A 23,226-nucleotide genomic window follows, 5' to 3' on the forward strand; every position below is an offset into this window, starting at 1 on the left:
CTGTAAATACCTTACATCAAATCCCAAGTTGAAGCCAGCTAACCTCTACGTTTGCCAGTGTCTTCTTTAAAGAAGTCTAACTAAGTATTTATTAATATAATATTTACAATGTTAAATTTACACGGTTGAATATTTAAAAAACTTTACAGTAACATAAATGGAATAAATGCGTCACATTATATAGCTTTCTTTTGTAAAGTGGTTCAGTCAAAAAATCTTTCTAGCTCCTTGCACCTATTAAAACTAAATTAAACAGGGCATTCATCATTCACATTTCAGTCCTGACATTAACAAAACACGCCTGTATATTTCTCAGCCATTAGCTCAATATATTGATGGAGACGAGATAAAAAGTTGCCCCTGTGGTTGAAAGAAGTGAATTGCACTAAGGAAGAAAACAGAGATTATGGCATAGTGTAATGTGACTGCGTCCTCAAACCTTTTAAGACCAGCCCTGTCACAAAATTCTCACATGAGGCCATTTTGTATGCTCTGCTGGTAACCACACGTCTCCTCCTCCACTTTTTACCCTCACCTTTCTCTTTCTCTCTTCTGTTCTTTCTCCTCCTTCAGTCCTATTTTTCTCTCTATTTTTGCTCTTTCCCTTCCCTTACTTAAGTTTCCTTTTACTTCCTCCCTTTTCTTACTTTGCTGTTTTTATCTCTCTCCTATTTGTCTCTGTAAATTATATATCATTTGTTCGTGAAGATTGAGTACTGTCACAATGGGGGAACAGAAATGAAGGAGGGGATTTTGCCTGCCAGCTGGAGCTGAATGGGCTCAGGATTAATGACTGCCTTGAGAATCGTGTGGCCAGGAGCAACAGATTGGGTCCATTAGTCGGGCAGCGGCAATAAGTCAGGATCTAGGTGAGAGGTTTTAGCAGGGTGATGTGCCTCACCTCCCCTAATTTGGACAAGTTACACATTTCTGAGAACCAGTGAAGGAAATGTAAAATATAAGCGTAACATTCGGTGAAGTAAATATTAACTTTGTAAGAAAGGGGTAAGAAATAATTCAAACTTATCTTTTGCTAATAGGCTTTCACCAACATAGTTACTGAGGCGGAAATAACAAGAAGGAAGTATTTCATAGAATTCCAACAGTGCAAAAGGAGATCATTTGGCCCATCGAGTCTGCACTGACCCTCTGAAAGTGTACTTCACCCAAGCTCATTCCCCTGCCCTATCCCATTAACCCCTTAATCTAACCTACAGATATTTTTGTTGGACACTAAGGGACAAGTAGCATGACCAAGCCACCTAACCTGCACACCTTTGGACTATTGCCAAATTATTGCTGAAGCTATTCAACAAAAGCTAAGTTCATAAAACCATTATGGAACCATTGCTGTGCCTCTAAATGGTTTGGAAGCCAGCCACACTGGGGAAAATGTACTAAGGTGAAACAAGTCATTTTGTGGGCAAAGCTGGTAGGTTTTAATTCTACAAGATCCACAGCACGAGATACAAATGCAAACACAAACGTTGTAATGTTTTCTTTCTTTTATTTTGGTCCTGAATATTAAACCTCCTCTTACCCGCCCATAAATGACAGATTTGTTGCCACTCATGTACCCAATCTGTTGCTCTTGGACACACGACTCCCAAAGGCAGTCACTAATCCTGACAGTCGGGACAGAGGCAGGGGAAGGTTCAAGCATGAAATCTATTCAATTCAATCTTAACCGAACACATACGCTGACATCTTAATGGTGGCTGATATTGTGGTTTCAGCGTATCCTGCTGCAAACAGACAGGATACTTATTAATATATTTAAATCAGGCTCCTATACTTCAGAAATTAACCAGTGTTCCACAGCTTCTACAAGGACTACTGCCTCTACCACATCTTTATCCTGTTCCTCATCTTCTCCTCAATAAGGCCTTTATCTCCAGCTCCAATGTCTAGCCTCTACCAGGCCCCAATCCCCAGGTCCAGCCTCCACCATTCCCCAAATTAATTGTACAGCCTCCACTGGGCCTCAACCCCTAAATACAGCCTCCACTAAGCCCCAACTCCTATGTCCAGCCTTCATCCAGGCCTGCAACCACTCATGACTGTTTACCAAAGCTCCCTCGCAAGTGCTCCACTCCCCTCTGACAATTCTGCCCACCACCCTCTTAATTGTCAACTTCTCTCCCCCTCCACTCGCCTAATTAAAATCCTCCCATTCCTATTTCATTCTGTTAACCCACGGGATATGAGTTTCACTGGCAAGGCCAGCACTTACTGTCTATGGGTGGCATGGTAGCATAGTGGGTAGCACTGTTGCTTCACAGCTCCAGGGTCCCAGGTTTGTTTCCCAGCTTGGGTCACTGTCTGTGTGGAGTCTGCACGTTCTCCCTATGTCTGCGTGGGTTTCCTCCGGGTGCTCCGGTTTCCTCCCATAAGTCCCGAAAGACGCGCTGTCGGGTAATTTGGACATTCTGAATTTTCCCTCTGTGTCCCCGAACAGGCGCCTGAATGTGGCGACTAGAGGCTTTTCACAGTAACGTCATTGCAGTGTTAATGTAAGCATACTTGTGACAATAAAGATTATTATTAATTAATTGCCCTTGAGAAGGTGGTGGTGAACTGCCTTCTTGAATATAACTGCCCGGCTGTTTAGCCATTTCAAAGTGCAGTTGAGTCGACGTCATGGCTGTGGGTCTGGAGTCACACGCAGAGACTAGGTATGTATGACAGGTTTCCTCCCCTAAAGGGGAGTAATGAATCAGATGGGTTTTTACAGCAATCTGGTAGTTACATCCTCATCACCATTACTGATACTAGCTTTATATTCCAGACTTAGTTCATTAATTAAATTCAAACTCCCTAGCTGCTCATGTCTCCCGATTATTAGCTTGGACATCTGGCCACCTAGGGTTAACATTGATGCTTGTCTCCCAACACTAGCCAATATTTTACCTGGATCCTGCCTCGAATTTCAAACTTTGATGAAAGAGAAAGACCTACAATTTGGAGACTGAATTATGGAAGGTGAATTTTAAGTAAGCATATATGTGAAGAATATTTAGCTATATTATGTATACGGCACTTTTGAATAAAATTAGTACATGTGATTAAAATGGTGGACCTGTGGCTAGTCAGTGATTCCTACTGGACAATATTGTTGTATAGGACTGTTTAATGTCTGGAAAGAGAGATAATTCACACGATTCAGCGGACTCAAGTTAAAGTCCGCTGAATGGTGCATTTAGCAGGATGTTTCTCAAGGGGCTGCAGTGCCAAGAAACATGTCACTATCCAATGGTACTTTGCTGGGTTTTTTTTAACCTTGGGAGTTTTCCCCCCACAAGGTTGCACTTAGAGAGATTTCCTGCTGAAAGTATTCTTGCAGATCAGAGCATCATTCTGGAAGAATGCCCCGATCTTTCCCCTCCCTCCCCTGCCCTTTCAGGCCCCACCCCCATTTTTACGACCCCTCCTCATCCCCCCCAACCGTGGGGGTGGGGGCCCCCAGGAACCCCCCTTACCTGGCAAGCCCCACCCACCCTGGAGTGTATACAGGATGGTTTTCTTGATCAATATGTGGAGAAGCCAACTAGAGAGCAGACCATCTTAGACTGGGTACTGTGTAATGAGACGGGAATTATTGCCAATTTGGCTGTACGAGACCCCTTGGGGATGAGCTACCATAACATGATAGAATTTTTTATCAAGATGGAGAGTGAAGTAGTTGATTCGGAGACTAGGATGCTGAATCTTAATAAAGGGAACTATGAGGATATGAGGCGTGATTGGGCCTTGATAGATTGGGGAGAGTTACTTAAAGGGATGACAGTGATAGACAATGGCAAACATTCAAGGAAAGCATGGAGGAACTAAGCAACTGTTCATTCCTGTCTGGCACAAAAGCAAAGGGGGTAAGAGAGCCAATCCATGGATTGCAAAGGAAATTAGAAATAGTATCCGATACAAGGAAGAAGCATACAGATTTGCCAAGAAAAATAATAGGTCTGAGGATTGGGAGCAGTTTAGAATTCAGCAAAGAAGCACAAAGGGATTGATTAAGAAGGGGAAAGTACAGTACGAAAGGAAGCTTTCAGGGAACATAAAAACTGACACTAAGAGTTTCTGCAGATATGTGAAGAGAAAGAGATTGGTAAAGAAAAATGTAGGCGCACTACAGACAGAAACAGGGGAATGCATAATAAGGGACAAAGAAATGGCTGAGCAATTGAATACATACTTTGGTTCTGTCTTCACAAATGAGGACACAAATCAGATCCCAAAAATGTTGGAGAATGAAAGTTTTAGTGGGAAGGAAGAACTGAGGGAGATCAACATTAGTAGAGAAATGGTGCTGGGAAAACTGATGGGATTGAAGGCGGATAAATCCCCAGGACCTGAGAATCTGGATCCCAGAGTGCTTAAGGAGGTGGCTCTGGAAATAGTGGATGCATTGGTGGTCATCTTCTGGGATTCTATAGACTCTGGAACTGTTCCTGCAGATTGGAAGGTAGCTCACATCACTCCGATATTCAAAAAGGAAGGTAGAGACAAAGCAGGAAATTATAGACCAGTAAGCCCAACATCGGTAGTGGGGAAAATGCTTGAATCCATTATCAAGAACTTTGGGCGGAATTCTCTGCTCCCCACGCCGGGTGGGAGAATCGCGGGAGGGCCGGGTGACTCACGACACACCCCCCTGGAACCCCCCACGATACTCCCACACCCCGCTCAGAAGAATCGATGCTCGCCGTTTTTCACGGCCCGAATGTTCCCGACCAGTTCACGACGGCGGCAACCACACCTGGTCGCTGCCGTCGTGAACATGGGCGCCAAAGTGCCGTTTGAAGCTTGTGGGGGGCATAGAGGAGAGTGAGCACCACGGCCGTGCTCGGGAGGGGACTGGCCCGCGATCGTGCCCACCGATCGTCGGGCCGGCGTCTCAAAGTGATGCACTCTTTCCCCTCCGCCACCCCGCAAGATCAAGCCGCCACATCTTGCAGGGCAGCGGAGGGGAAGACGGCAACCGCGCATGCGCGGGTTGGAGCCGTCAGCCGTCGTGACGTCAGCCGCGCATGCGCGGGTTGGAGCCGGCCAACCTGCGCATGCGCGGCTGACGTCACGTAGGCGCCGCCGTCGCGTCATTCTCGGCGTGCCGCCTTGACGCAAGCATCAAGGCCCGGCGGCCGAGAGTTACGGAGCGCCGCTCCTAGCCCCCCGGGTGGGGGTGAATAAGGTGAGAAGAGCGGCCTCCGAGGCCGTCGTGAAACTCGGCCGAGTTCATGACGGTCTTCCCGATTTATCGTGGGAGCGGAGAATTCCGCCCTTTCTAGCGGAATGGTTCGAAAGCAGTGGCAGGATCAGTCAGAGTCAGCATGGATTTATGAAGGGAAAATCATGCTTGACAAATCTGTTGGAATTCTTTGAAGAGGTAACCAGTACAGTCGACAAGGGGGATCTGGTCGATGTGGTATATTTGAACTTTCAGAAGGCGTTTGACAAAGTTCTGCATAAGAGATTATTGTGCAAATTAAAGCGCATGGGATTGGGGGAAATGTATTGAGGTGGATAGAAAACTGGTTGGCAGAGAGGAAACAAAGAGTAGGGGTTAATGTGTCCTTTTCAAATTGACAGACAGTAACCAGTGGGGTACCACAGGGATCGGTGCTGGGACCTCAGCTATTCATAATATATATTAATGATTTGGATGAGGGAATAAAATGTAACATCTCAAAATTTGCAGATGATACCAAATTAGGTGGGAGGCTGAATTGTGACGAGGATGCAGGGATCCTACAGCAAGATCTGGACAGGTTGGGCGAGCGGGCAAACCAATGGCAGATGCAGTATAATTTGGATAAGTGTGAGGTTATTCATTTTGGAAGCAAAAACAGAAAGGCAGGTTATTACCTGAATGGTTGTAAATTGGGAGAGAGGAGTGTGCAGAGGGACTTGGGTGTCCTTGTGCACCATTCTCTGAAGGTAAGCGTGCAGGTGCAGCAGGCGGTAAAGAAGGCTAATGGTATGTTGGCCTTCATTGCGAGAGGCTTCGAGTATAGAAGCAGAGATGTGTTGCTGCAATTGTACAGTGCCTTGGTAAGGCCACACTTGGAGTACTGTGTGCAGTTTTGGTCTCCTTCTCTGAGAAAGGATGTTCTTGCTCTCGAGGGAGTGCAGCAAAGGTTTACCAGACTGATTCCAGGGATGGCGGGACTGTCATATGAGGAGAGATTGACTAGGTTGGGATTGTTCTCGCTGGAGTTCATAAGAATGAGGGAGGATCTCATAGAGACTTATAAAATTCTAACAGGACTAGACAGGGTCGATGCAGGGAAGATATTACCAATGATAGGTGTGTCCATACCCAGGGATCACAGTCTGAGGATTCAGGGTACACCATTTCGGACAGAGATAAGGAGACACTTCTTCATGCAAAGAGTGGTGGGCCTGTGGAATTCGTCACCACAGGAAGTAGATTATGCTAAAACTTTGAATATATTCAAGAGGCGGCTGGATATAGCACTTGGGGAGAATGGGATCAAAGGCTATAGGGAGAAAGCAGGATTAGGCTATTGAGTTGGATGATCAGCTATGATCGTGATGAATGGCAGAGCAGGCTCAAAGGGCCAAAAGGCCTCCTCCTGCTCCTATCTTCTATGTATCCATGTACCACCCCATGCCCGACCCCTGGCAGTGCCAACATGCCATCCAGGAACCCTGGCACTGTTAGCCTGGCATCCTTGCAGTGCCACCTGAGCACCCTGGCAGTTCCAGGATGGAACAGCCAGGGTGTCTGGGTTGTAGTGCCAGGTGTCCAGGGAGTTGCCAGGATGCCACCCTTCCCTGTCCCCGGCCACCCAGGGTATTCCAATGACCTGAGAGACCCACCCAGAAGAGTTATGTCCGGCCATGTTTGTGTGGACCATTACTAAATGGCAAGGTCTCCCACGTGTGGCCAGTGAGTCCCAAACCCAGGTGAATCCAACGTCCGGGTTTTTAAATGAGCAGTAAGTCTCAGTTAAGTATTCAGATCTGGATCTCTCCCAGCAAGGGCAAGATCCAGATCGCGCCGGGTGGAGTGAGTCGGGTGACGCATGATCAACCTGGCGCAGAGCCCAATTTGGGGCTTTCTGCTTGCAATTATTTGTTAATTTCTTATGAGCCTATCATAAATGCCTCAGTCAGAGACTTATCTAACCCTATTACATTTTGCATGTCATGTCAACTTACTCCCTCTTACAAGTTTCCACAGTAAGATATTTGTGCCACAATTTTATTGTCCCAAATTTATTGTTGCTAATAAGATGTTTTGAGTGAGAATAGCTTTTTCCACCTAATTATTACTTTGCAAACATGACCATAAATTGCATCTAATCTACTGCAACTGATGCATAGCAGTATTATACCAGGATTAAAGCTTTGCTGCAACAAATCACCAATATATATCAGGACAGGGCAAACAAACAGGAATTAAACACTTTCTGCTTCCCTTCCAGCTACAGAGCAACAAACTAGACAGATGGTTTAGTGCAGGAAACAGAATTATGGGCAATTTTTATGTTGTGATTAAGACAGATCAATCTGATGTTGAGTGTCCTGTCAGTAGGTTGCCTAATGAACAACATTAACAATATTCATGGTCTGGAAAGAAAATTTGAAAACATGCAAGCAAAAAAAAATGAAAGTATAAAACACTTACTCATTGAACACCAAGTCTGGTGCAAAATAAAGCATCGTGCCACTGGTGTGTTTGTATGATCTCCAGCTAAGACCAAATGTCATTAAACACATCCAAGAGTACCGGAGCAGAGTCATTTGGTCATCAAGTGCCATTGTTCGGAATCCTGTAAAACAAAATATGATAGCCATGAAAGATTTCTTCAAATAATTTTTCCATCCATAATTCCCGATGTTTTTGTTTGAATATTTTTATTTTTAATTTAGTTTCATAATTGAGTTCCACTCCCACTATACAAACTGATTCTGGCAATAGAGCAATAAAGCTATCAAAGCAATGTTTTAAAAAAAATAAATTTAGAGTACAAAAAAAATTCATTTTTTTTCCAATTAAAGGGTAATTTAGCAAGGCCAATCCAGCTACCTGCACATCTTTGGGTTGTGGGGGTGAGACCCACGCAAACACGGGGAGAATGTGCAAACTCCACACGGACAATGACCTAGAGCTGGGATTGAACCTAGGACCTCGGCGCTTGAGGCAGCAGGGCTAACCCACTGCGCCACTGTGCTGTCAAAGCAATGTTAACATTTATTTATGTTACAGAGCATACAAAGACATAACAGAGCGTGATCTCCCTGTGCCTTCCTTGATTTTTAGGCAGCCAGTGTTCCTGATGGAAGCCAGTAGGAGCCTTGTTATCCTATGACTTTAAGATACCTTGTGTCATTTTCATTATTACTGGCAAAGCAGGCACTCAGGTGATGTGGGGCCAGAATGTTTCTGTGGATTGCCACTTTGTCATGGTGGAGAGGCTTGAGCGTTTCATTGACCTTGAGAGTGCTGACGTTGCAAGTTTTAAACTCCCAGCAGGGTCACCCATGACAGTAACGTTGGAGGGGAGGAACCAGTCAAAGCACAATCCAAAACAAGTCATCAACAGCGGATCAGGCAGAAGCTACTCATATGGTATCAACAGCTGCAAAAAGTGGATGAAGCCTCCAGCAGCAGGGAAATCCTGAGTTGTTGAGGTTCCCTTGCCACTGGAATTGGACCGACCTTCTGTCAAGGAACGTGTGTCTGCTGATGTGCAACGGCATTCCTACGTTAAAAGATGTCCTGCACAAGGCGGCTACCTAGAGGAACCCAACACAACCCCCACACAAACAAACCCTGCAATAATCGGCGAGGGGTGAGGGGGACAAAACCGTGACATTTGAAAGTCCCAAGCTTCGGACTGGCATGTAGGCGGAGGAATTTGATTCAGTTATTTCACTCTTGGAATAGGAACAGGAGAGCATTTTGACAGCTTTCTTTATGAATGAGTAGCCCCTTTCAGGATCCATTCTGCTCACCCCGCATGGGGAGAGGGTTAGTAATGGTCCCATAAAAATAGTCTGTTCCATCTCCAACCAGGCTGGAGCGTCCAGCAGACTCATCTATCTGTGATCAAAAAATTTAAGTTAAACCCAATTTTGGAACCTGGAGTGTACAAACCCTCATGGAAAATGAGCAAAACAATCAACCGAATGGAGAATTGACCTTGTTGCCTGTGAACTCTGGCACATCAACATTGACGTTGCTGCTCTGCAAGAGATCTGAAGAGCAGGCGAAGGGCAGTGGAGGGAAGAAGGTAGTGGTTACACCATCTTTCGGGGAGGAAAACCAAAGGGATCAGCTGGGACGCATGGAATTGGATTCACCATCAAGAACAAACTCATCAACCGAGTCTCAGAGCTCCCTTTCAGCATCAACAAATGCTTCATGTCTCTCTGTCTATAACTTGCCAAGAAAAAGCATGCAACAGTCGTGAGTGTCTATGCCCCAACCCTTAATGCCAATGATGCGTCCAAAGAAGACTTCTACTCCACCCTGGACACCAAACTGTCCAATATTCCTAAGGAAGATAAGATCATCCTCCTTGGGTGACTTCAATGCCAGAGCTGGAAAGGACTGCCAACTCTGGAAAGCAACTAAAATTGTGAAAAAGGCGGAGAATAAAAATATATATTTTTTAAACTCTGGAAAGGAACCATGGGAAAGGAAGGTGCTAGGAATTTTATTTTGTTATAATTTTCAATGTCACAAGTAGGCTTACATTAACACTGCAATGAAGTTACTGTTAAAAGCCCCTAGTCGCCACATTCCGGCGCCTGTTCGGGTACACCGAGGGAGAATTCATAATGTCCAATTCACCTAATAGCACATCTTTCGGGACTTGCGGGAGGAAACCCACGCAGATACGGGGAGAACGCACAGCCTCCACACAGACAGTGTCTCAAGCCGGGAATTGAACTTGGGACCCTGGCGGCTGGCATTGGAAAGCTGGTGTGCGGCCCGACCTGAGAGTGACTGAGGGCATTGTGGGAAAGAGTGGAAGAGCCAGGCTGTGAAATGAGTTTAATTTCCCAATTCTTTAGTGATCTTAGCAAACTTGTTTTCCTGGACACCACCAGTGAGACCTTCAATAACACGTTTTCCAGTCTAACTGGAGTTTAGGGACCTTAGCAAACTTGTTTTTCCAAGCCAATTGCGAGACCCGCAATAACATGTTTTCAGTCTAAGACCTAAAGATGCAGACACAACTAACAGTACTGAAAAGAAGAGATTAGAGAAAGGGCTATAGAAAGATAAAGGTATAAAATACTCTGCCTTGTGAACAGGAGTTGGGAGGATGACACTCAGGTACAGAATGATCATTCATTAGCCATAGTGTTGGGACAGCACAAACACAGAGAAGGATCTCCGAAGCTGACGCTACCCATGGGATCAAAAACTTGAGACTATGTACAGATGTCACCTCAAGGCCCTGGCGATGTACCATCAACATTGTTTGAGATGGATTCATCGTATCAGCTGGGAGGATAGCCGTACTATCATCAGAGTGCCTGAAGGAGCCAAGAGCATCAGCATCAAGGCTTTGATCATCCAAAACCAACTCCATTGGACTGACCACGTGCTTAGGATGCCAAAGTCCTGACTACCAAAGCAAATTTTCTTCACCCAGCTCAAAGAAGGCTCCCGAACAATAGGAGGACAAAGGAAGCACTTCAAAGCCCTAAGGAAAGGCAACACTGACATTAACACCTGGAAGACTCTTGCTCAGAAGAGACCTATTCCCGTAACAGCCTCCCCGGACAGGCGCCGGAATGTGGCGACTGGGGCTTTTCACAGTGACTTCATTTGAAGTCTACTCGTGACAATAAGCGATTTTGATTTTCATTTCATCTGGAGGAACCTCCTGATTGAAGGGACACAATTCTTTGAGAACACCCAACAGATGGCAAGAGGAGACCCGGAAAAGAGATCTGAGAAAGGAAGTGATCTCAAGTCCAAGGACCGATCCCACCTCCTGGAAAGACATGCCAAGTGTGTGGTTGGAGATCGGCTCTAGGATCAGGCTCATCAGCCATGCAAGGACACACAGGATTTATGACCAGTGGCACGGAATTTCTTAGGTGGACAATCACACAGGTCAGTGAGTGATCGGCGAAGGAGGAGGGCCAGAAATGGGTAGACCCAAAGTAAGTTATATTAAACCCTGGATGTCATTCTGGGACTATTTTTTTTATTAATTTGGAAGTTTTGAACCTTCATGGTGCGGCACGGTAGCACAGTGGTTAGCACTGTTGCTTCATGGCCCCAGGGTCCTAGGTTCGATTCTTGGCTTGGGTCACTGTCTGTGCGGAGTCTGCACATTCTCCCCATGTCTGATGGGTTTCTTCTGGATGTTCTGGTTTCCTCCCACAGTCCAAAGCTGTGCAGGTTAGGTGGATTGGCAATGCTAAATTGCCCTTAATGTCCAAAATGGTTAGGTGGGGTTATGGGGATAGGGTGGAGGTGTGAGCTTAAGTAGGGTGCTTTTTCCAAGCGCCAGTGCAATCCCGATGGGCTGAGTGGCCTCCTTCGGCACTGTAAATTCTATGTCTATATAATTACCAGAATTGTTTTTCATGTTTCTGCTGCAAAGTCTTCAACTCGTTAAATCATGCCTTCTGTCACTCTGTTGCATAATCTGGCCAGCTCTGCTCTTTAATGTGCTGCTACAAGGCCATGTTAAGTCGCATTCATGTAGGAATAGTGTGCACAGCTTGCCACAGATTACACTTAAATCAAGGCCAACCATCAAAGCCTTCCCTAACTTGTGTGGGAATGCACCAGCAGGATCAGAAATGACTCTGGCAACTTCCAGTGGTGGCCATGAGCTGAGCGGTCACATGAAAGGTGGCTCTCTCCTAAAAACTTCCCACTAGACCTTCTTAACCCATCAAACGGGCATCAAAAGTACAGAAAAGTTCCCCAACTTAACCCCCATTTACTACCCAACTGATTGATATGCCAGCAGCCAGGCCACAAGGCCAGCAAGAGCAAAGGGAGGAAGCCCCCAACTCCAGAACAGGGGGACACACATGGCGACCCACACCTGAGCATGGCGGACCCAGTAGGGTCACCAACACCGGCCCACTTGTCGACGGAGAAGCTGATGGAGTTTATCCCTGTGGAGCTCCATAAGTACAGAGTGACGATAAAAGAGGACCTCATGTTGACTATGAAACCGGAAATAGAAGCTGCACTGGCCCCTATAAAGGGAGCAATGCTCAGAGCGGATACTGGAAACCCAAGCGGAGCAAGGGTGACCTGGAGAAAGCAGCCATCAACACGGACAAGCAGATCGCCTCGTTCGAGGCCGAGGTGGCAAGGTTCATGACAGCCCGGCAGCTACTAAAGGGGAAGATGGACGACCAGGAAAACATGTCTCGCCGACAGAATCCTTGAATCATTGGGCTACCAGAGGGCGCAGAGGGTAAGAACCCGAAGCAATACACTTCGAGAATGCTAGGAAAACTGGTCAGGGAAGAGGGCTTTACCAAGCCGCCAGAGATGGACAGGGCCCACAGTTCACTCTGACAAAAATCCAAGTTGGGGGAACCATCATCGACAATAAGAGTGAAGCTCCACAAGTTCCAGGACAAGGGGCTGGGTGAGGAGCACGTGGTCATGTAGGTGGGAAGGACACACCATCTGCATATACGAGGACATTGGAGCTGATGTGGCCAAGAGCTGGGCAAAGTTTAATAGGGTCACAACTGAACTGTTTCAAAACAAGGTGCAATTTGGCTTGTTGTACGTGGTAAGAATATGGGTGGTGTACAACGATAAAAACGGCAATTACTGCACGCTGGAGAAAGTGAATGAGTTCATATGAGAGGGAGGGAGCGGAGTGGGGAAGGAGGGTAAAGCAGCAATCCAGGGGGAAGGGGGCAAAAGGAAAATAGGGTGGGTGGGTAAGCGGGGGCAGGGAATTAATGGGGAACAAGGAAAGTGAAAGGGGACTTCACAGGCAGAGAGGGGCTCATTGGATGTGGGGGAATAGCTGGGGGAGGGGAGGGGTGGAAGGGTAGAATGCAGGTTATCACAGGTCACACGGGTAGATGCCCGGAAAGAGGACGGCAATGGTGGCCACTTTGGGTGGCCCAAGAACAAAGGGAAACACCGGCGTGCAGGGGCATGCCCATGAGGTAACTATGGCTGAACCCACGCGGGGGGTGGGGGGCGGCTAGAAACCCCCCTATCAGAATGGTCACCTGGAACGTGAGGGGACTGAATGGACCAGTGAAAAAACCCACAGTCTTCAACCATCTCAAAAGCCTGAGAGTTGACATTGTCTTTCTTCAGGAGATGCATTTAAGAGAGAAGGACCGACTGTGGGTAAGGAAAAGCTAAGTGTGACAGACATATCAGGTATGCTTTGATGCAAGGGCGAGGGGGTTGTCCATACTGTTTAACAAAAGGACATCCTTTACAGCGACGAACACGGTGATAGACCCAGGGGGACTATACGTAATGTTTCATAGGATCCTAGAAGGGATCCCAGTGGTACTTCTAAATATATACGCCCCAAACTGGGATGGTGCCAAGTTCATCAAAAAGACCACAGCGGAGATCCCGACCTCAACTCCCACCAACTAATCATGGGGAGACTTCAACAGTATTGGGAAGCCTTTAAAAGCGAGCATAGGACAACTACGAGTGCAAGATAGTTAGTAATATAAAGGAAGATAGGAAGAGATTTTTTTCAATATATAAAAGGTAAGAGAGAGGCAAAAATAGACAGAGCACTAGAAAATGTGGCTGGAGAAGTAATAATAGGAAACAAAGAAATGGCAGACGAACTGAATAGTTACTTTGCATCAGTCTTCGCAGTGGAAGACACCATTGGGATGCCAGAGCTCCAGGAGAAACAGGGGGCAGAGGTGAGTGGAGTGACTATTACTAAGGAGAAGTTCTTGGGAAACTGAAAGGTCTGAAGGTGGATAAGTCACGTGGACCAGATGGACTACACCCCAAGGTCTTAAAAGAGATAGCTGAAGAAATTGTGGAGGCATTAGTGATGATCTTTCAGGAATCACTGGAGGCAGGAAGGGTCCCAGAGGACTGGAAGGTGGCTAATGTAACACCACTGTTTAAGGAGGGAGGGAGGCATAAGGTGGGAAATTATAGGCCGGTTAGCCTGACTTTGGTCATTGGTAAGATTTTAGAGTCTGTTATTAAAGATGAGATCACGAAGCACTTGGAAGTGCATGGTAAAATAGGACTGAGTCAGCACAACTTTGTCAAAGGTTGGTTGTGTCTGACAAATCTGTTAGAGTTCTTTGAAGAGGTAACAAGCAAGTTAGACAAAGGAGAATCAGTGAAAGTGATTTATTTAGATTTCCAGAAGGCCTTTGACAAGGTGCCGCATAGGAGACTGTTAAATAAGTTAAAAGCCCATGGTGTTAAGGGTAAGGTCCTGGCATGGATAGAGGATTGGCTGACTGGCAGAAGGCAAAGAGTGCGGATAAAGGGGTCTTTTTCAGGATGGCAGCCGATGACTAGTAGTATGCCTCAGGGGTCAATGCTGGGACCACAACTGTTTACAATATACATTAATGATCTGGAAGAAGGTAATGAAGGCACTGTTGCTAAGTTTGCATATGATACAAAGATCTGTAGAGGGACAGGTAATATTGAGGAAGCAAAGGGGCTGCAGAAGGATTTGGACAGGCTAGGAGAGTGGGCAATGAAGTGGCAAATGAAATACAATGTGGAAAAGTGTGAGGCTATGCGCTTTGGAAGGAGGAATGTAGGGATAGACTATTTTCTAGTTTGGGGAAATGCTTCGGAAAGCAGAAGCACAAAGGGACTTGGGAGTCCTTGTTCACGATTCTCTTAAGGTTAATGTGCAGGTTCAGTCGGCAGTTAAGAAGGCAAATGCAATGTTAGCATTCGTATCAAGAGGGCTAGAATACAAGACCAGGGATGTACTTCTGAGGCTGTATTAGGCTCTGGTCAGACTCCATGTGGAGTATTGTGAGCAGTTTTGGGCCCTGTATCTAAGGAAGGATGTGCTGGCCTTGGAAAGGATCCACAGGAGGATCACAAGAATGATCTCTGGAATGAAGAACTTGTCTTATGAGGAACGTTTGAGGACTCTGGGTCTGTACTCGTTGGGAGTTGAGAAGGATGAGAGAGGATCTTATTGAAACATACAAGATCATCTCAGATTAAAGGTACGATCCTTTAAAACAGAGATGAGGAGGAATTGTTTCAGCCAGAGGGTAGTGAATCTGTGGAACTCTTTGCTGCAGAAGGCTGTGGAGGCCAATTCACTGAGTGCTTAAGGCAGAGATAGACAGGTTCTTGATTAATAAGGGGATCAGGGGTTATGGGGAGAAAGTAGGAGAATGGGGATGAGAAAAATATCAGCCATGATTGAATGGCGGAGCAGACACGATGGGCCAAGTAGCCTAATTCTGCTCCTATGTCTTATGGTCTTATGATATGTAAGACCCAAAGGCAGACACGTTCATCTCTAGATTAGGGGCTAAATCAGAAATAGTTAGGGAACTAACTGCCTTCATGGAGCAGAGGGGCGGGTGGGGGGGACACCCCATGTATGTTCAACCACCCAAGGGAGAAATAGTTCTCCTTCTTCTCCCATGTCCATTAAGCCTACTCCTGTATAGACTTCTTTGTACTGGGGAAATCTGTGCTTCCAGGGGTGGTTGGGGTAGAATACTCCGCAATAGTAATCTTGGACCTCGCAACTCACTACATGGGTATGAGGTTGGAGACGACCAGGGCCAGCGTCCCCCATGAAGTTTAGACACAACACTCTCACTAATGAGGTGTTTTGTCATAAAATGTCACAAGCCATCGATGGGTATATAACCAAAATATGGAGGTCGCACCTCCACATTCGGGGAGGCACTGAAGGCAGTGATAAGGAAGGAAATAATAGTGTGTAAGGCCCTCAGGGACAGGAAGGAAAAGGCTGCCAGGCAGCGGCTGATTGGCTCCATATTGAGAGTAAATCGGCGATACTCCACGGCCCCGACCATGGAGCTGCTGGCAGAGAGAAAAAAGCTACAATGGAATTTGACCTGCTCTCCATTGGGAAAGCAGTGAACCAGCTCCCCCAGACATGGGGGACAAGGCCAGCCGCCTACTGGCGCACCAACAGAGGAAGCAGGTGGCCATGAGGGAGACAGCACAGGTAAGGGATGGGACGGTAGGTTGGTAACCACTCCGGATGAGATTAATGGGGCTTTCGCAACTTTCTAGCGGGAACTGTACACTTCCGAGCCCCCAGAGGAGGACTCAAAGTTGAAACAATTCCTGGACGAGCTGGATATACCGACAGTGGGGAAGGAAAAGGGACAGGGAATAGAAGCACTGTTAGGACTGTGGAGGAGGTCATGGAGTGCATTAACTCCATACAGTCAGGGAAGGCACCGGGATCAGATGGGTTCCTGGCGGACTTCTACAAGAGCTTTGCGGCAGCACTGGCCTCACACCTGTGGCAGATGTTCAATGAACTTCGAGGGGAGTCCTCCCACCTACTCTGGCACAGACCTCGATATCACTGATACTCAAAAAGGACAAGGACCCAATGGAAATTGGGTTGTACAGACCCATCTTGCTCCTGAACACTGATGTCAAAGTCCTGCTGAAGGCTGTGGCGAGGCAACTGGAGAGTTTCTTGCCAGAGTAATCGTGGAAGATCAGACCGGGTTAGTTAAGGGCAGACAGCTAACAGCAAACATCAGATGCCTACTGAACGCGCTCATGACCCCACACAGGGAGGAGACACCAGATGTGATCATCACCCTTGAAGCAGAGAAGGCCTTTGACAGAGTCGAATGGAGTTACCTCAAGGAGATACTGTAACAGATTGGGATTGGGCCAGGATCAGCCTCGTGGGTGAAAATGCTGTGCAGTGCTCCCATGGCGAGCAAACAAATAAACACCACCAACTTTGGCTACTTCCAGTTGCACAGAGGCACGAGGCAAGGATGCCCATTGTCCCCGCTGCTGTTCGCCCTGGCATTCAAGCTACTGGCTGTCGCTCTCAGATCAGTGAAGAGGTGGAGAGGCATCTAGAGGGGAGACAGAGAGCACAGAGTCTCACTCTATATGGATGATCTCCTCCTCTACGTCTTGAACCCCGAAGCCAGCTTTTCTAGCCTGGAATGATAATGGAACTCCCGAGGGAGTTCAGAGCCTTCTTGGGATACAGACTTAACTTGAACAAGAGGGAAATCTTCCATGTGAACAACCATGGAGGAAGAGCAGAGCTGGGTATGCTACCATTCAAACTGGCCCCAGCCAACTCAAGTACCTGAGGATTCAGATACTCCACGGCTGTGCACGGCTCCACAAGTAGAACCTCTCTACCCTAAAGGAGGAGGTAAAGAGAGACTTGCAGAGGTGGGACTTGCTCCGGCTTTCCCTGGCGGGAAGAGTGCAGACAATAAAAGTGAACGTGCTGTCAAGGTTCCTCTTCCTATTCAAATCTCTCCCGATGTTCAACCCCAAGGCATTCTTCACCAAAGTAGATACGTTAATCATGGCGGTTGTGTGGGCTGGAAAGGTAGCACCCAGAACACATGGGAAGCGATATGTATACACTAAGACGAAGGCGCGGGAGCTCATGAGTGGCACTATAGAAGCACATCCTAAAAGAAGAAGGCTTCTCACCCTCTCAGTGGGCCTGGTCTAGGACACTGGGACTATCCACCCCCCCCCCCCCCCCCAGGTGACATCAGGGCTCTTTTTCCCTTCAAACCGTAAAGTTACCATGCCGGTCATAATCTGCTGATATAGACCACACTGGCAAAATGTATAGCCCAATGTATAGTTTAACCGCAGTGTCTAGAACAAGTTCAAATATGTATAATACTTATTTTAGTTACCATTTCTTTTCCTGCTTGCTATTATTATTACTTTTTTTGTGGTTGCTTTACTTAGCAGATAAGTCTGTCATAAAATGAAAATCTTTCAATAAAAGTATTTTTTAAAAAATAATATCTTTGGCATATCTCAGTCCCAGCTGTGCTGTATTCAACTTTGCTTTATTTGGATTGCTTGGATGCATAGTGTTGAATAAAGAACACCAAGCTTTGTTAACCAACAAAACTAATTTATTAACACTAGTAACTAGGATTCATACACATTCCTAAAGTACAAGGTTACTATATTAAATAATGCTATCTCTAATTTCAGAATTCTCAAGTACACAACTGCTCCTCTGCCTCACCATCTTCTACTGCCTTCAAACAGGCCCAACCCTTAGCATCAATGTCATATATACTTGTAACTGTAACTCCCACTAGTGGCTACTAGTGATTGACATCTCAATGACCTTTGTTGTACCTGCAGTTATAATACCATATACCCCTTCTTTTGTAAAAGAAAATGATTATATCTTAGGTTGTGATATTTTTCTTTAACCATAACATTGCACGTTTACTATTAGTTAGTATTCATAATTAGAACATAGAACATACAGTGCAGAAGGAGGCCATTCGACCCATCAAGTCTGCACCGACCCACTTAAGCCCTCACTTCCACCCGATCCCCGTAACCCAATAAGCCCTCCTAACTTTTTTGGTCACTAAGGGCAATTTATCATGGCCAATCCACCTAACCTGCTCGTCTTTGGACTGTGGGAGGAAACCGGAGCATCCGGAGGAAACCCACGCAGACACGGGGAGAACGTGCAGATTCCGCACAGACAGTGACCCAGCGTGGAATCGAACCTGGGATCCTGGCGCTGTGAAGCCACAGTGCTATCCACTTGTGCTTCCCTATAATGAACTTATTATTTTTGTATTCCAGTCAATATACATATGATGACATCCCCTTTTGTTTTAAAAAGATGTTTAGAGATTTCTACCAACATTAAGAACACTGCATATTCTTAACATGTAATTGAGAGCTGATATTGTGCAGTAGTTAACAATTTTAAAACTTTTTACAGTCCACAAATTGAGTCTGTACTAAGTCTTCACTGTGGTAGTGTGGCACATAACCAATAAGTCATCAGTTCCATCGATCAGGTGTTCAACTGGTTTCAACCTTTGTTGCCTTTCTTCTGTGCTTGTGGTGTCGATTTCGTGTTTCCTTTACCCTAAAAACCTGTTTGCTATATTGGTTTCTTTGCAAGGACCAACTCTTCTAGACTGTTTGAATGATGTCTTTTCTGTTTAAACAATGCCCTTTTCTTCCTGGTGTGCCGTCGTGCGTGAACTTGATGTGTCTGTTCTATCTCAAACGGTAGCTGTTTTTCACACACTGTCCTGCAGTCCCTTGCTCGGTTATCATCTGGATTGCTTTCCATTCTGTATGGTTTGTCAAGTGTTACTACAAGTTCAAACACCTTGTTGTCATTAAATTGCAATGCGTTGTTTAGTTGTCCTTTGGTTTCACACCCATACCTTTGTTTAAATTCTGTTGTTCCGCAGTTACTCTGTGTGTGCTCAAGATCAGTTCCTTTTGGCTGATCTGCTTCATTTTTAACCTTTTTACTTTGAGTAACCTTTGGATTATCAGATGTATCTTTGAACTTTGTGATATCAGTTCCCTTTGGATGATCGGATGTACCTTTTTTCCAATTCATTTTTTCCAATTAAGGGGCAATTTAGTGTGTTCAATCCACCTACCTTGCACATCTTTGGGTTGTGCGGGCGAAACCTACTCAAACACGGCGAGAATGTGCAAACTCCACATGGACAGAGACCCAGAGCCGGGATCGAACCTGGGACCTCGGCGCCGTGAGACTGCAGTGCTACCACTGCACCACCGTGCTGCCCTTAGGCTGTTCACAATTGATGTGCTCCCAATTGATCTGATCAGCGTTGCACTTTCATTGTTATGTTCTTGTTGGCTGTTCACAATTGATGTGCTCTCACTTGATCTGTTCACTGTTGCACTGATTGTCAGCCTTTGTGCAGTCCAGCTGAGATCTGTCAGTCTCACTGTTGTCCTGCACAGCTTGTATGCTACTTGTGATCACTTCATCAATAGTTGCAAATAAAGTGGATAGACCATTATAGTCTTCTTTTTGTTGCTCATCATCTGTTTCTTCATTGCTATCATTACTGGCAAATTACAGTGGATAGACCTTCATAGTCGTCTTCTTCTGGCTCAGCAATAAAGTAGATAGACCTTCATAGTCTTCTTCTACTTGTTGCTCATCTGTCAGATTACTGCTATCCAATGTCGCAACAATATGCCACTCCATCGATGTATTGGATTCATCTATCTTTATTAGAGTACTATTCAGTTTTTTAAATCGTGTTACTAGCGAAATGATCAGTTAACCCGGATATCCCTGCCAAAACTGAGTAATATTCTTAATGTAAGATTTACCTTTAGTATTCTTATAGTGGTTGAAGTTGTCTGCTTCTTTCATGCTGTAAACTGCTAGTTCAATGTTGCTGCAAAAGTCTTCTTCAGCTGTTGGTTGAAATTCAATCAATGTTCTGCCACGCGAGGCAAAATAATTGTGTTTGGTGCATTTTAAACTTGTTTTTCCGATTGCCAGGCATTTTTTCTTTAAGTGGATGTGGCCACAAAATCTACATGTCATCACGTTCGTGAGGTCATGTGCAAAGGTCCATTGTGATTGCGCAACATTGTGCGCATGCGCAGAACGGTCATCTTCCGGATCGCGCCTTTTCTTTAACTGCGCATGTGCGAAATGTCCGACTTCCAAAGCGTGCTTTTTCTTGTTTGCTTGCACAAACTGGCCTTCTTTTCCAGCATGCTGAATTTCAAGCTGCACCACAGCTTCAACGAAGTCAAAACCTTTTCCATCACTTTCCCAATTCAACATTTTGGAACAAATATTTTTAGTTGCTTTACTCGCACGGGACATTTTAATAGAATCCTCCAGCATTGCTGTTTGTTACTTTTGCAGTCGTTCCCTCAGTTTTTAATTTCTTTAAAGCTCATAATAGCTATCCAATTTGTCAATGACCACTTTACACTGATTTTTTTCAACTTCATTTCAAAGTGGAATGAGTTATACAGGTGTATTGCCTGTGGTCCAGCCAAATTGAGTAACAGCACAATCTTTTGCTTCTCACTGACTGCTTAGAGGTTTACGGCTGATAGGTACAGTTCAAACGCTTGTTTGCAAATTTTCCAGTTCACATCTACATTACCCGATGTCCTGAATGACTTTGGAGTCTGCAGGCCCTCCATGAAACTTCGGCTGGGTATTTCTTTTTGTGATGCTGCTGGTTGTTGCTACTGGAGTCTGATTGTTGTTCCTGGAGTCTGGTTGAAATTTTTTCCTCCCAAGTTTTTTTTTCTTCGAAAGGAGATTCTTTCTCCCTAAACCCGACTTTTCTGCATTAGGAACCAGTCCTGGGACCATGTGGTGTTCACCGTCCTCTATGCCTCACCATCTTCTACTGCCTTCTAACCCCCCCTGCCGCCCCAAGGCCTTATATACTTGTAACTGTAGCTCCCTCTGGTAGCTACTCTAGACATCTCATTAACCCTTGCAGTACTTGCAGTTATGATAATACCACACCAGCCAGGTGCTTAGCTTCAATCCACCCCCAAAAAGACCAGCAGCATATCCCAGAGTTTATGTTGCCAGTGGCTCAAGAGAACTAGTGAGTCATCGGAAATGATTTGCCTAATTTCAAGCTTATGAAGGATTAGTGTACCCCACCTGCAATACTAGGCTGAGATTGTTTGCAGTTCTCTGGAAATATATGTTATTTTTTCTTGTATTTTTTATAGTCCTGAGGAGACACCTACTGCATGCTTACTGGGAGAAATTCAGATAACTGTCCACACAGTAGGCTGAGATCCCCTTCAGCACCTAATCTGGGCATGAAAGGGCATCCTGTCTGTGGAAAATGTGCTAGGTGAGTGGTAAGGGTTCTTATCAGGAGCAGGCCTTTATTTATGCTCTTCACAAGCTATAGTCTGTATTTATCAGGTGGGAAATTAAGAAAGCTACAGGACAGGATCTTCCGGTCCTGCCAAAATCAACCCTGCCAAAGGTTCTCCAGTGGTGGGATAGCCAATCCATGCAACTGCCATTGAATTTGTCAGGATGGAAGACTTTCCCTGTGGGGAAACCTGGAGCTGGAAAACTCTCACCCATACCATCCTAGTGAAGTAAATATGTATTATTTGAAAATAATTGTGGCGAAAGCAGTATTAATCAAAGACTAAACACAGAATAATGCATAAGAAATAAAAGTCATGCTCTTCCTTTCTTAAGTTAATAAGTGTAAAGAGCCAAGACTTCCAATGATTGCCACAGCCAGTCTCTCTGCAGTCTGTTAAAATTGAATATAAAGACCTCTGGTGACTATGGATTGAAAGGTCGCACATTTGGCAGCTCCCGCTCTTGGTGGTCTTTTTGTGGCTTTTAAGCTGGATTTCTACAGGAATTTTTCAAAATAAAGATGTAAAAGCGAGAAGAGAAGGAAATGACCCCTACTTTACGGAGATGCGCCCGAGGAAAAATCGAAAAAGGAGAAATTAAAAGTTGGTTGGAAATGAGGACCAGAGTTAGAAGGAGGCGATGGCAGGGATGCAGGGTCTGGCCTCGCCAGCTCAATGGTCGACAGACCAGTTGGTGAGCTTCTTGACCGAGAAGTTCACTCAACAGTGCGGACGACCTGACCTGGGCGGTGGACTCGATCAAGGCTGTGATCGAACCGTGTGGAGAAGAGATTGACAACCCAGGGACAGAAGCTGGAGGTGGAACAAGAGGAGCAGTCCACTGCGATGGCAGCGGAGATCAGGATGTTACAGGACCAACAGAAACGACTGCTAGAGAAAGTGGAGGACCTGGAGAATTGTTCTCAGAGGCAGAATATCCGGATTGTTGGTCTGTCAGGGGGGAAGGAACGATCGGATGCTGGTGCGTATGTGGGGAAGATGTTGGTGAAGTTGATAGGGGAGGGTTCGTTCCCCAAGCTATTGGAGGCGCCCACAGGGCGTTTATGCGTAAGCCCCAGGGGCGTGAGCCCCCGAGGGCGATGGTGGTATGGCTGCATCGGTTCCGAGATATGGAATGCATCATGAGGTGGGCCAGGCTGATGAAACGGTGCATGTGGGAAGTTGCTGAGATCCGGGTGTATCAGGATTTGGGAGCAGAACTCGCGAAGTGGAGGGCAATTTTTAATAAAGTCAAGGAGGCCCTGAATGAGAAGAAAATAAAGTTTGGATTGCTTTACCCGGCCCGTTTATTGGTGACCTATAAGGATCGGGAGCTGTACTTTGGCTCGCTGGAGGGCTTG

The 23,226-nt window shown here is 45.8% G+C and overlaps 1 protein-coding gene across 3 annotated transcripts in view; it reads right to left on the reverse strand.

Moving 5' to 3' along the window:
• The window catches only part of nr3c2 (nuclear receptor subfamily 3, group C, member 2), a 536,228-nt gene that overhangs the window by 101,923 nt on the left and 411,079 nt on the right, over positions 1-23,226 (reverse strand). For all 3 annotated transcript variants that reach the window (XM_038791961.1, XM_038791962.1, XM_038791963.1), the window contains exon 6: positions 7,655-7,799. In XM_038791961.1, coding sequence (XP_038647889.1) covers positions 7,655-7,799 — 145 coding nt within the window. The remainder of the gene's footprint in view (positions 1-7,654; positions 7,800-23,226) is intronic.

Source organism: Scyliorhinus canicula, chromosome 3 (assembly GCF_902713615.1).
Source record: "Scyliorhinus canicula chromosome 3, sScyCan1.1, whole genome shotgun sequence".
Classification (NCBI taxonomy): domain Eukaryota; kingdom Metazoa; phylum Chordata; class Chondrichthyes; order Carcharhiniformes; family Scyliorhinidae; genus Scyliorhinus; species Scyliorhinus canicula.